This window comes from Pseudopipra pipra, chromosome 12 (assembly GCF_036250125.1).
Source record: "Pseudopipra pipra isolate bDixPip1 chromosome 12, bDixPip1.hap1, whole genome shotgun sequence".
Lineage (NCBI taxonomy): Eukaryota > Metazoa > Chordata > Aves > Passeriformes > Pipridae > Pseudopipra > Pseudopipra pipra.
In genome coordinates this window covers 435,026-448,132 of record NC_087560.1, presented here as the reverse complement: position 1 = coordinate 448,132, position 13,107 = coordinate 435,026, and the positions used below count along the sequence as shown (strand labels likewise).

General features: G+C 42.5%; 1 protein-coding gene across 6 annotated transcripts in view; it reads right to left on the bottom strand.

The window, feature by feature from the left end:
• Nucleotides 1–12,138, bottom strand: part of ENTREP2 (endosomal transmembrane epsin interactor 2) — a 110,548-nt gene extending 98,410 nt beyond the window's left edge. For 3 of the 6 annotated variants that reach the window (XM_064668301.1, XM_064668302.1, XM_064668304.1), the window contains exon 1: nt 11,939–12,137. In XM_064668301.1, the coding sequence (XP_064524371.1) occupies nt 11,939–12,064 (126 nt within the window). In that variant the 5' untranslated portion in view covers nt 12,065–12,137. Of the gene's footprint in view, nt 1–11,773; nt 11,850–11,938 lie in introns of those variants that run through there. The other 3 variants (XM_064668300.1, XM_064668303.1, XM_064668305.1) reach the window with 3 other exon arrangements.
• Nucleotides 12,139–13,107: the final 969 nt, after the last annotated feature.

Below are 13,107 nucleotides of genomic sequence, written 5' to 3'. Positions count from 1 at the left end.
AAGTAACCAACTTCCAAAAATAAAAAAATTGTTTGTTCCAGAAACATTCGAGCTTGAAACGTAACTGTGACTCTCAAATTGACTCCTCTTTTGCACATTACTGCTTATCTTCTCTATTTTTCAAAACAGGTTAGTTAACCAGATAATCACTTGTATGACTAGGAATCAAAACAGCTGATCCAGGCAAAACCTCAAGTTAACTCCAAAAAAATCATACAGTAAGCCAAGTTTTTAAACCATCAGGACCCAAGCAGGAACTACGAAGTGGAAGGACAACTACAGTTTGCCTAGTGATGAATTATAGTTCTACAAGCAAAAAGCTCGGACAAAGGTACAATTGTCAGAAATAGAAAATGGTTTTGCTTCCTTCTACTTTCCTCCCAATTATTTCAGATTCACAAACCAGTGATGGATATGACTGAACACTTCAGACAATTCTCACTTTGAACTGACAGGTATTATCACTGGGGACCCTTTTCCTAACAGTTGGGTTTGTATTCAGGCTTTCAGACACTTGATTCACAACAAGTTCAGGAAGATGGGCACATGGGCTCTGGTGCACAGCAACATGCTATTCTGATGTTGGTTATACCTACTATCTGTATGACGTTTTATTGTTTGCACTATCATTATTAGTCTCACAGTAAAGGATCTTCTCCACTCTAAAGGCAAATATTATGTACCAAGAGAAATTAGTCCATCAAACCACAAGGAAAAGCTGCATTGACTATTTACACCACTTAGGTAGGTAAGAAAATATTTGCTGAATAAACATGAACTTCAAAAGCAGATAAGTAATGCTTCAGAGTTGTTGCTAGTTACTACTTATTGTAATAATGTTTCACAGGTTCTCAAAGTATGGTCTGACAGGGAAGCTTTATTCAAAAATTTGTAAGGAATGAAGGCACATCTTTAAGGGGAGGAAAGGAAGTAATACTTACAGGATTCCTGAATTCCTTAGGCCCAGAATAGCAAAGGCATATAGTGCTTTTGGAAAACTCCATAAAAGAGTATGGCGTAATAAACACTTGAAGAAAAGCCCCAAGATCAGTGTTTACAGAGTCATAGTTCTGTCTACTCTCTTATATGGATCTGAATCATGGGTCGTCTACTGCCACCACCTGCGACTCCTCGAACGCTTCCATCAACGCTGCCTCCGTACAATCCTAAACATCCACTGGTCAGACTATGTGACCAACACATCTGTTCTAGAACAAGCAGCAGTCACAAGCATTGAGGCCATGTTGCTGAGAACACAGCTGTGATGGGCAGGGCACGTCTCAAGGATGAAGGACCAACCACCCCCTCCCTAAGATCGTGCTCTGTGGTGAACTTGCCACCGGCTGCAGCAAGAGAAGAGCCCCGAAGAGAAGATACAAGGACTCCCTGAAACAACATCTCATCCTTGGCCACATTGATCACCATAACTGGTCTACTCTGGCCTCCAATCGGGAGGTCTGGAGACACACCATCTATAACGCAGCTGTCTCCTTTGAGAACACACGCAGGATCACTCTTGAGGAGAAAAGACATCGCAGAAAGAATCGTATCCTGCTGAATACACCACCTAAGGAGTCTTTCTGCTGTGCCTTTTGCAATCGGATATGTCTATCTCGTATTGGCCTCATAAGTCACCAGTGTGCCTGTAACAAACGTGGTCAGTGCCTTCCTAAATCTTCGCGAAGCCTAGCCATGAGGCCCAGAATAATGTATGTAACATAAGAATAAATAGAACAAGAGGTACATCTATTAAGAACTCCTTAAAAAGGCTAATGTCTCCTCTTCTATCAGAACAAGCATGAAGAATTGGTAATATGAAGGACTTAAGCCTATATATTAAATCTGACTCCTACCTACTACAGCAATAAGGTAATCCTACTACAAGCAAGGTAATCCTTGTCCTTCCGAAATGGCAACCACTGCTGGTTTATTAACACAGGGCAACATCGAAAAGTTCGTCACGTTTTACCCAATCTGCACAACGTTAGCAGAGAGAAAGTGCCCCTGCCCCTCCATTTGTCCTGTCCCCAGTATCCTCTCCTGTAGCATGCAGCAGGTTCTGCAGTAGGAGTGCCAGAGGTGCACCAGAGGCACCATGTGAGCCAGCTGGAAGAGATCCTTACAAGTACAGACACAGTGACAACTCTCTCAAGGGCATGAGCTGCTATTTTACATGGATTTTTCTTTCTCCCCTCCTCTTACCCCTCCAGCCCCCCCCCCCCCCCAACTCCAGCTGTGTTTTGTGGCTCACTTTGTTCTGGTTTTAATGCTATTTTGAGCATGAAAATTATTTATAACATTCTGATGTATTTAAATAAACCCCCACTCCCTAAGACATCATTTTTCAAGTATCCTTTGTAACCAAGAATTTGTGACTAAAACTCAGAAATATTCTTCTTTGATGACTCATTCTACGCTTCACATGTAATGAAAACGTATTTCACGTGAAAATTCTATTATGTTTAAAATGACTCCAAACCTAAACCTCAAATCTAACACATCTTGAAATAACATTGCTCTTTTGGAAAGCAATTGTAAAGGCAGAAAGGACTACAACAGCATCCATTTGGTTTACTACCATTTGCAATAGATCAAATAACCTTTCAGATACAAAACATGCACTTCTCAGCTGCTAACATGTCTGTGTAGGCAAGCGGAAGATCAACTATTCTTTATCTGAAGATCCGACACTTTTCATTAGGAGTTTTCTAAATGTATTTTTTACTTTCAGATCATGAACACAAAAACTAAAATTGCCATAAGAACGTGCAAGTGGTCTTACATACCCCCGAAAATTTCTGTTTAAGAGGAAAATGTAAAGAATCAAGACAACAGTCTGGCAGTCTGGATGACTTGGGGCACGTAGAAGAGATTGAGTTCCCTTCACATCAACACAAACAGAACTGGAGCCTTTGCACTCGAGCCTGTCATGGTTTTTAGTCATATTTTTCACAAGTTTTCAAAAGGTTTTGGATTTAGCCTCTGGAAAGATAAAAATTGTTTGAACTACAGCTACTGTCAATATATGACAAAACCACTTTCTACCACTGTTCTTTTCAGAGTGGTACAGCCGCCAAGATGCCAAGCACATGTTCACAGCATCATTTTAAGGAGCGTGTCTTAGTTCTTGATGATTCTTTACAGAGCCAGAACTTGAAAGCCTCCTATTTTAATAGCATTGGTCAACAAATGCTTTCACTGCTACCATTGAGTTTAACCTTTCTTCTAGAATATATAATAGTGAGGTAATTACTTGTGTTTATTATTGATAAATTACATTGTCTATTGGCTCTTTACTTTGAATGCTGAAATAATACTTAGTGTTTGTTTTAAACTAAAAAGTAGTCTTACTTTGTGTAGCAACCAAAAAATCAACCAAAAATCTGAAAAATAGCTGCATTCACAATTTTTCACCTAGAAGAAAACAAGTTTCTTCTCTGAAGAGTGAATGCAAAAGTGACATTATGAAGCTACATGTTTAATATCTCTCAGTGCCTCTAGATTAAGTGCGTTCAGCTTAAAACCACCTGGTTTTATCTCGCCTGGCACTAAAGGCTTATCTAAAACCTTTAGATTAAGCCTTGCTCTTTTCTGCTACAATAGTAGCAGAAACAATCTCATAAATAAATTATATCCCTCACGTGAAAATAATTCTGCTGAGATGGACTCTTTGTAGGAGACAAGAATAACAAAACTGCATAGTTATCAATGAGGACATTATTTTGCAGAACAGAAATTACTCATGATGATGTCATCTAGAATGGAAGAAAGTTCATATTCAAAACTGAAAGCGAGTTTGCAAATAGAGTAATTCTCACTTCGTAAATCAGACACAAAAGTTTAAACTCACAATGGTGTTTCAACTCTCCGTGTTTAAATGAAGCTGTTGTAAAGATCAGAAATCCAAAAGTTACATTCAGTTTCCCTCCACCAAGCAAAAAACATGTATTCTCCAAAGTGCTTACAATTTCTCATTTTTATCTGAATACTAAAACAAAAAAAAAAGCAAGTTTACACTTTTTAGAATATTGTAACATTATTCCTTTTTTTTTTTTTTAAATCACAATCTATCTGAAAACAATGTCTCATTATAAGTGATGTAGCAGCAGTAATTCAAGTCTTTCTTATTTACTGCAATTTAGGTCAAAAGTATTGCACATACTCAAGACCCTCAAAAGTAACACACAGAGTACTGGCATCTGCTCCTCAGAATTGGCTATTTTACTCTGCAGACCCGCATCAAATTACTAACCAGTAGATGTAACCAGTATGGAGTAAAATTCTGCCTAGCAGAAAGGATTACTAATGATTTGCAGGGAATTCACAGTCTCTGCACAAAACAGGAGCTTTCAGACTGGCCTTATACGTTCTACCTGAATTAAAAAACTGTAAATGGAACACGAGCAAACCTGTTTGCAAAAGAAGTCTGAAGAAGGGAGCATCCACACTATACACATATTGAATGGGCAACTCCTTCAGACAAGCTCTAGTCTGGTCCAGAGACCTAAAACCAACTAGCAGTCAGATTCCATTTACTATGTTCTTAAAGCACATCTTTTTAGCTTAATTTGATCCCCCATGAATCAAGTTTGTGTGCTCTGAGAATGCTCCACAATGTGCATGTGCAGTAAGTGGGAGCACATAATGACCAGAACTAAAACAGTTTCTATGGACAGTTCTTTGGTGTTCCAAAGAACACCAAAAATGACAATGATAAAATCTGCTGGGGAGGGGACTGAAGTTTCAAACAGCACAATCAAGTACTTTTAAAGGAATTAGCAATACACTGTTCTTAAAAACAGACTGTAGCCTCTGTGATTCTGTGACTTCATTAAAGATGGGGCATTTTGATATTAAAATACTACCTGCACACAAGTTATGATGTTCTAAATGTATAAATACTCCTCAAGTATAAATTCCCTAGCTTTGTCATATTTGCATAGTATTCCTTTAAAGCAGTGGGATTACTTCCACAGAGAAGAGGTAATGACCACAACATATTCTGCTTCTAGAGGAGTAGCTTTCTTCAGATACACCACCCAAATAGTTATACTCCTCTAAGTCACATTTTTTCAAGTAGTTCTCATCTTACAGAGTCCCATTATCTGCTCCGCCCTTGGATTCCAGAAGGCACAGGAGTGAGCAAAAAAATGAATTGTGACAGAACAGCCAATTAAACATGACACTTCACAACTCACAATTCCTCCCATAAGTCACAACATACAACTAAAACAGAGGTGTAATAAGTTCAGCAGCTACTAATGACTAGGCACTTGACCTTGGAAATTCCCACTTCCACCAAGCTACTTAGCTCTTCCCAAGTTTCTCAGTAGACTTTAACTGTTCCACACTCAGTTGTTATAAGCTCCTGGACAGTATTTGGTGTCTTTACAGCAAACACTCATATATTTCCAGCATAAAACAATGTCTGGAAAGGACAAATAGCAAAAATAAATTATGCTATTTCTTCCCTACCGACTGGACACCTCCTGCTTCTTATCACAATCATCTTTGCTTTCTTCAACTACTCCTTCCTGTAACACAGAAAGTTTTTAAATTAATTTGCTGAGGCAACAGAACATACTCAGAAGCAATAAAAGCTGATTTGCCCCATGAAACAAATAATGCTGACTGCCGTAAGTCTGCTATTTTCCAGTGCATTGAAGACAACAAATTTCTCTAATATTGAGTCCCAAATCCTCAGGAAGTTACAAATAGTTATATTACCACACACAGTTCAAAGAATTAAAAAGGAAGACTGTCATCTTTCTAATTGTACCTCTGTCCAGCTGCCTTATGTGTTTAGTGCCACACACATAAGGCAGCTGGACAGAGGTACAATTAGATGGATATGGAAACATTTTCGCTTGAATCCCCTGTTTCAACACCTTGCCTTACCCCGGACTCCAGAAAATCCAGAGAATGTACCCAAGGCTTCTTTCTCCTTATGTTCTAGGATGTATATATGACCTCTTCTTGTACACCAATGCCACAGGTTTTAGCTGGCATCTATTAACAGCCTTATGGTTTGTTGGGGTTTTTGGGGGGGGAGGGGGTGTTGAATTGGATTTTTTTTTGGCCATGACGTAAAAATCAAGAATGCTAAGAAAATTAATAACAATCCATTACCTAGACAAGACACATTGCAATCGTTGCAAATTTTCTTAAGCCCATGCAGGTGATATTGATAGTTTTTCATTAGCACTGTGTACCAGCAACACACATCCCTACCAGGCTTCCTGAGACACAGAGTGCCAGACAGCTGACTTCCTTCCCCACACTGCTCACATTTCCAAGCCCTGGCAAACTTGTAAAGAAAGGAAAAGCATGCCTAAATGTTAGTAAATCCAACCCAGAAGCAGAGTCAGAAAAAAAAGGGGATGGTGGTTAAGTAAAGGAAACAGCAGTGGACAGTAACAGATAGAGTCTCAAAGAATCAGGTAATGTAATTCTTTTACAGGTATGTATAACTGAAGGTTCCACTACAGTTAACTGAAACGGTTATTGCATCTTAAAATTCTTAAGTGAGGAGGTAACGGTGGTCAGTCCTGAAAGTACTATTTTTCCAAACTTATCATCCAATGTAGGTGTTCTTATTTTGTGACCATCGCACTGGCAAAAACCTACCATGAATTATTAGCCAGATCCAGTAGTCACTCATTTGTTGGAAAGGCAACTGTGAAGAAGCAAAAGATTAACAAATCACTTGTACGATTTCTGAAGCGATTAATTTCCTGCTCTTCTAAATTTCGTCAAACTGAAGCAAGGAACATTGAGGTAACTGTTCTAGCATGTGGATGCATCGTCTTTCAGGAATGACATAAGATCTTCGACAGTCACACAGAGAAAACAGTTTCACTTGCTCCCTGGATCTGACTATTTCATAATCTGCGTTTGAGGTCCGATTAGTCTCCTGAGAACTTCTTCAGTGCAGTAATTTACCTACTCAAGTCCTAAAACAGCAATACAAACTACCTCCAAAAGAAGCCTGAAATGTGAATATTTACAGATACAGAACATTGTCTGAACCAGTAGCAAACTTCACAGAATAACAAACTGTCCACAATAAAATAACCATCATGGTCATGGAGTCCACAGATTTGAAATCTGCTATTAGAACAATGATCTGCAGAGAAGGGATCTAGTCAGATAACCTTACCCAAAGAGCTAATGACACCTCTGTGGTTACAACAGATGTTCAGAAATGTTTCTGATTATTTCTGCTGATTCAAGCAAAAAAAAAAAGTGTTTCCTCCAAGAAAGTTGTAGGTTGAGCCCTCAAGGTGTGTGTGTTAACCAAGGGCACTCAACAAAGCAACCCATACTATATATTTTCATAAAATATCTAGAGCTCTCAGAGAGCACACTCAGAAGTACGATGCACATTTTGATGAAAATTTCTTGATAACCATGCTAGAGTTTTGTTTATACCTACAGCAGGGAGACAAAAACCCCACCATTTAGGTCCTAGATATGAAATTATCAGCTCCAAGACAAATATATAACAAGCATTAGCAGGTTGTACATGTTCAGTAAACACTGAACAAAACACAAGGGCAGCAATAAGTTGACTTTCAAAGAGATTAGCTCTGCTTTCACAGTAACACACTCTGTTGGTAGCAGACTTTTCATACAAACTAAAGCTCATTGCTTCGAACTACAATTACTACCACTCTAGTATCTCCTGACTATCCACGAGCAATAATGGAAAATACTGAAAGAGAAAGAAGTAGGGGAAAGGAGAAAGGAAAAGAAACTCTGTACCTGAAATGGAGAAGAAGAGGTAAACACAACTGCTAACAAATCATCTTTATGCTCATCTTCCCTTCACTTCCACAATGATTCTACACAGGAACATGCCAGGACAACCTGCTGTGCATGAGGAACACGCAGGGTCACAGACTAGTAGAAGCTTTTGAAAGTTAAATCCTCTAAGCATCACCTGAGGGTTTGAAACACCATTGAAGAATACAAAAAGGACTCTTACACTCAGCTTTCTCAGTTAATAATGCAGACGAGTATATAACGTATTTCCCATTCTCAATAGGAGAGACCTGAGCTCATCCTGATAATCTCCCTAAATATCTGTTTGCCTTTTCAAAGAACACAAAAAAGCACGTCGTGAACCTTGAAGACAAACTGCATGAAAGCTGCTTTTCAGCCAGAGGATTTGATCTGTTTTGAACATGGGATATGGATGAAAACAGGAACAATTGAGAAGAAACAATGAAAAAGAAAGGCAGCACAAGAGCTTCCAGCAACACACTTCCACACAAGAATACAACTACTGTCAAGTAACTATATATAAAAGAAGGGATAGCATGTACTTGCTGTGTATTCTTCTAAGACTTCTAGTGCCATGGTATGATTTTAGAAACCTAGGTAATCTTATGATTTAACTTACTATTTTACCGATACTTTCCTATGCGAGAGACAACTCCAGTCTCTAAGGCTGGTAATTTTCTCAAAATGCTGCGATCAAAGTGGGGGGTGGCAGGATAAACGCTTTCTTGTGAACTTTAAATAATTTCAAGAAATGACTTCACAAAGCAAGGTTTGCTTTCGCAAACATAGCTCTATCAGCCTGTGGTTTGCTACTGTCCTAACACTGACAGTAACCAGAAACTTTAGGCACAATTAGCAGAGGCATTTCTTTCAATCTGATCACATACAAAACCTGCACGCTACAATTCAGTGTACATTTTGGATTCTAAGGGGCAAAGGGGGAATAAATATTTCCTCATATTCAAGCAACTTTGGACCTATAGGAACGACAAAGAACCTTGTCACCGCTTATACTTTTGGGAAAGTTCTACTGATGTACCAGAACAACCTAATTTTGATACCTATTCTTCCATGATCAAAATGACGCTAATATTCAGTTCTTGATGTTCTTAAAAGGATCAGGAACACTTGTGATCATATAACTTATATGACAAAGTATATCCTTTTGCCCAGCAGATGAAACTGCGATTATCCTGAATGCAAGACTGCAATTGGAACAAGATACCAAACATTTCAGCACACAGTTCACAAGATCTTGCCAATGTTTTCTGACTATGCAGTACCTGCACACCTAACCCCCAAATTTCCTTGTTCTCAGTGTGAGGCTGATTCTCGCTAATCACCTCAAAAATCTCTTAATACAAAACACATGAAAATATTTTTTATCTTCCTAATATGATGCTATAAAAGATAAAGCAAAATGGTTTCATTCATGGGATGATGCTTAAATAAGCTCTGAATTCCTCAGTTTTAGAGAAATTATGGTGCCTTGTTCTTTAAATCAGTTCTCACTTCCATGGTCCCTTGATTAAAAAAAAAAAAAAAGGCCCCAAGAAATCAGAACCTTTCCTTGCATTTGATTAGAGAACTTTCTGTGAGTGTAATATACAGCCTGTTCTATTTTTTTCATTTTTTAATCAGCTAGACTGTTACAAATACTGGGAAATTATTTTCAAAAACATTTAAAAGACTTTTCATTTATACTGACAGGGCATTTGGTGTAAAAAAATGCTGAAAAGTACCAATGTCAAGACCACTCTCTTTTAGGATGTGCATTTCCAATCAGTAAAAACTAGAGTATATCACACACACACGAAAAGAGATTTAGAATTGCTACTTGATCAGTTATTTACTTTCAACAAGTGGTGAAGGAAGTAGTTTGAAGGCAGTGAATATTTGTGTCTGATTTTGGCACCAGGTAAAGAGAGAAAGGATAGTTTCATTATTTTTCTTTCATGTCACTTAACTCACCTGTAGTTATTTCTTTAATTGTATTTTTCAGAAGCAAGCTAAAAACTGTCCCTCTTCCACGGAAGTATTTTTCAGCTGTGAGTGATGATACACCTAATTTTTGTTAAACTCAGTAAATACCCCAAAGGATTTTTAGAACAGGCTGTGTAATCAATTAACTTGACCTCAAAGAGCTCTTTAAGGCTCACCATAGTCCAAAACTGCTCTATTTGTATCTTAAGAACTAAGACTTTGAAATAACGATATTAGGAGGAAACTGAATTTATTCTTATGCTCAGACAGATAATTTACAAGGTAGAAATATTTTTTCAAAAAGTAAACTCTTAATTTAGGAAACAATGCACACCTGCCTCATTCTGATAACACAGGACAATAATGCTTTCTAGTCAACAGTCTTGCCATAGTTTCCCTGAGCCTTCCACCAATTCTGTCAGAAGCTGAAATCATGGGTTTGCTCTCTGTGATGAGCAAGGAACACGCATGAAATCTAACTGGGAAATTTTTCTATGGGTTACATTGCACAGAGAGAAGAGTAGAAGGCATCCACAATAAAACCAGCATATCTCAGAGCATAATGATAACGCCCAGAAGTGTCTTTTCACAAAGAATACAAGAGATGGTGGAAAAGGTATTATTGAAAAAGTTGTGCTTACTGGATGTGTACATTCCTGCTCCTTCTGTCAAGATAAGAAACAAAGCCTGCCTCAACTGTGTTGGTTTAATGGAATATGAATATGTAAGCAGCCAGATTCTGAACATAAAATTCACACCTCATCACAAGGAATAGTTGCATATTATCTTGCAGAGGTTCAAATTCAAAAGAAGGACTATTACAATATCAAGGCTACTAGTATAAACTGGTATTTCTTTTCAGGACTAGAAAACATATTACAAAAATCAAGAAAAATATCTAAATAATTAATCCAAAACTACTCTTCTGCTCTGAAGGACTCTGAAAAAATTAGGTAATATGCTGCAAAAGACCGTATTAAACAGTTTTGGTTTTTATAATCACACCATTTCTGCCACATATTCTGAACTGAATAACCCAAATCTTTTATCTAACAGTTCTAGTTTCTAACAGACACATTTAAAGCTGAAAACTCTCTGGTCCGTTAAAAGAGCTGAAGACACATAATTGAAACCAGTGACACAATAAATTAAACGGAGCAAATCCTCATCAATAACACAGAGTCTGTAACCAGTGCCCTCAGAAATGTTTAATTCTCCTTAAATGTCAAGCCCCATTTCATTGCTTATGAGAGAAACTTCCATGAACCAGTATTATCCCAATGCATCCATGTGTGCATGGTACCCACAAACAGATGCAGACGCTCATGATCAGCAGCGAGTGAGGCCACTTGAGCCCGAGGATCAACTCTTTTTTTTATTTTTTTTTTTTTAATTTGCGCTATAAGGACACAATGCAAAGTGAACGAGTAAATCACAAAGGAGTCAGGAGGATTCCAGACTTGCTTTCAGAACAAACAAGCTTGTTCCTCAGACACGCAGCCCCAGGAGACCTGTAGCCTCCCAAAGGGCTCCCCCAGCCTCCCTCGGGTGCCCCAAAGCCACAGGCCTTTCCAGCACTCGCGCTCTCCTCAGCAGAGCTCTTCTTTGCTGAGTACCTTAAACCCACTCCTGCTGTGCTCGCCTCGTTGTATCACCTTCAGCACAACATAGCTCTCGGCTGAAACTGCAGCCGAGCACACCCCGGCGCCAGACCCTGAGCAGCGGCCACAGCTCAAGGTGAGCGCTAAGGTGAGCGCTAAGGTGAGCCCAAGTCAGCGCCGATGGAAGGCGCCAGGGACAGCGAGCACAGCCCGCGGAACGGGCACCAGCCGCTGAGGCAACGGCAGGGGTTCATTTGTCATAGCAACTTTCACCCAACGCTGTTGATAAAATCCAATCCGCCCTGGCGAGCCCTTCCAAACGGGAGATGGAAGTGCCACCGCGCCGCTGCCGGGCTCGGGGAGCGGACCGTGCTGACCACGGCGCAGCCCATCGAGGATCTCACCTGACCACCTCGCTGCGGGGATGGCGCCCCGGCCCCGCTCCTCGGGATCGCCGGGGACGAGCGCCGAGGCCCGAGACCGCCGCCCGCGTCCCACCTGTCGGACGGCCGCGCATCCCGAAGCGCCGCTGGCGGTCCCGTCCGCCCCCTCCCGCGCCCCCGACTCACCGAGAAGCCGGCCCAGAACGGGCAGGAGTGGCGGACGCGGGCCGAGGTGGTGAGGGCCAGGGCGGCGAAGCTGACGGCCACGATGAGGCAGCCGAGCACCATCTGCGTGACCCCCAGGGCCAGCATGGCCCGCGAGCGGGCGCGCTGCTCGCGCAGGCGGGACAGGCTGCGGGACAGCGCGGTGGGGCTGAGCGAGCGCGCCCCGCCGGGGCCCCGCGCCGCCCCGCCGCCCGCCGGCATCGTCCGCGCGGCCCCGCACCGCCTCCTGCCGCCCCCGCGCTCCGCGGGGCCGCCGGGCGCGGGCGCTGCGGGGCCGCGGGCGGCCGCGGCGCATGGAGGAGGAGCTGCCCTGCGCCCAGGGCGACCCGCGCGGCCCCGGGCAGGGCGCGGCGGGCGAGGGGCAGCCGCCGCCGCCTGTCCCCGCTGCGGGCGCGGCGCGGGGGGGCTGCGGGGCTGCAGCGCGCGGGCGCGGCTCAACCTCAGCCGGCGGCGGGGGCGGCCCCGGTCCGGCCCAGCCCCGGCTCCGGCTCGCGGAGCGCCGCGGCCCCGCTGCCCGGCTCCTGCCGCCGCGGGAGGGGAGGGGGCGACGCGGGGAGGGGAAGGGGGGAGGGTCGGTGCGGCCAATGGCGGCCGGAGCGGCGGCGGCCGCCGGCCCTGCGGGCAGAGCGCGGGGCGAGGGGCCCAGCTCCCGGACAGCGCCCGGGCAGGCTCCTGCCTGCGGGAACATCGCTCGCACCTGGGCTTTGTGCGGCAGCGGCACCGGGCAACCTCCGCCCCTCGCTGTGTGATAACGGCCAGCGGTGGAGGCAGGGCAGGGCTGGTTCTCGGTTCGGTGCAAAAGGCATCTTAACCTTTTTTTATTTTTCGTTTTTCCATGCAGCGAACTATAACCAACCCTCAGGTGCAGCATCCGCAGTTGCAGAAATATAACGAGTCTCTAATTATGAAAACTTCCCGGCCCCACTGCTGCCAACAGTGTCCGGCACAGTAAGGCTCCCCACAGCAGGTGAAACAGGCAAGTTTTCTGCAGAAGGGAAATCGCAGTGACAACACTGCCTGCAAACAGCTAGGCCTACTCATGAAAACCACAAAAACAGAACCCAAACCCTATATAGCAGGATAGTTTAGGCAGTAGAACTATTCCAGGGTTAACATGTTTGTAGCACCAT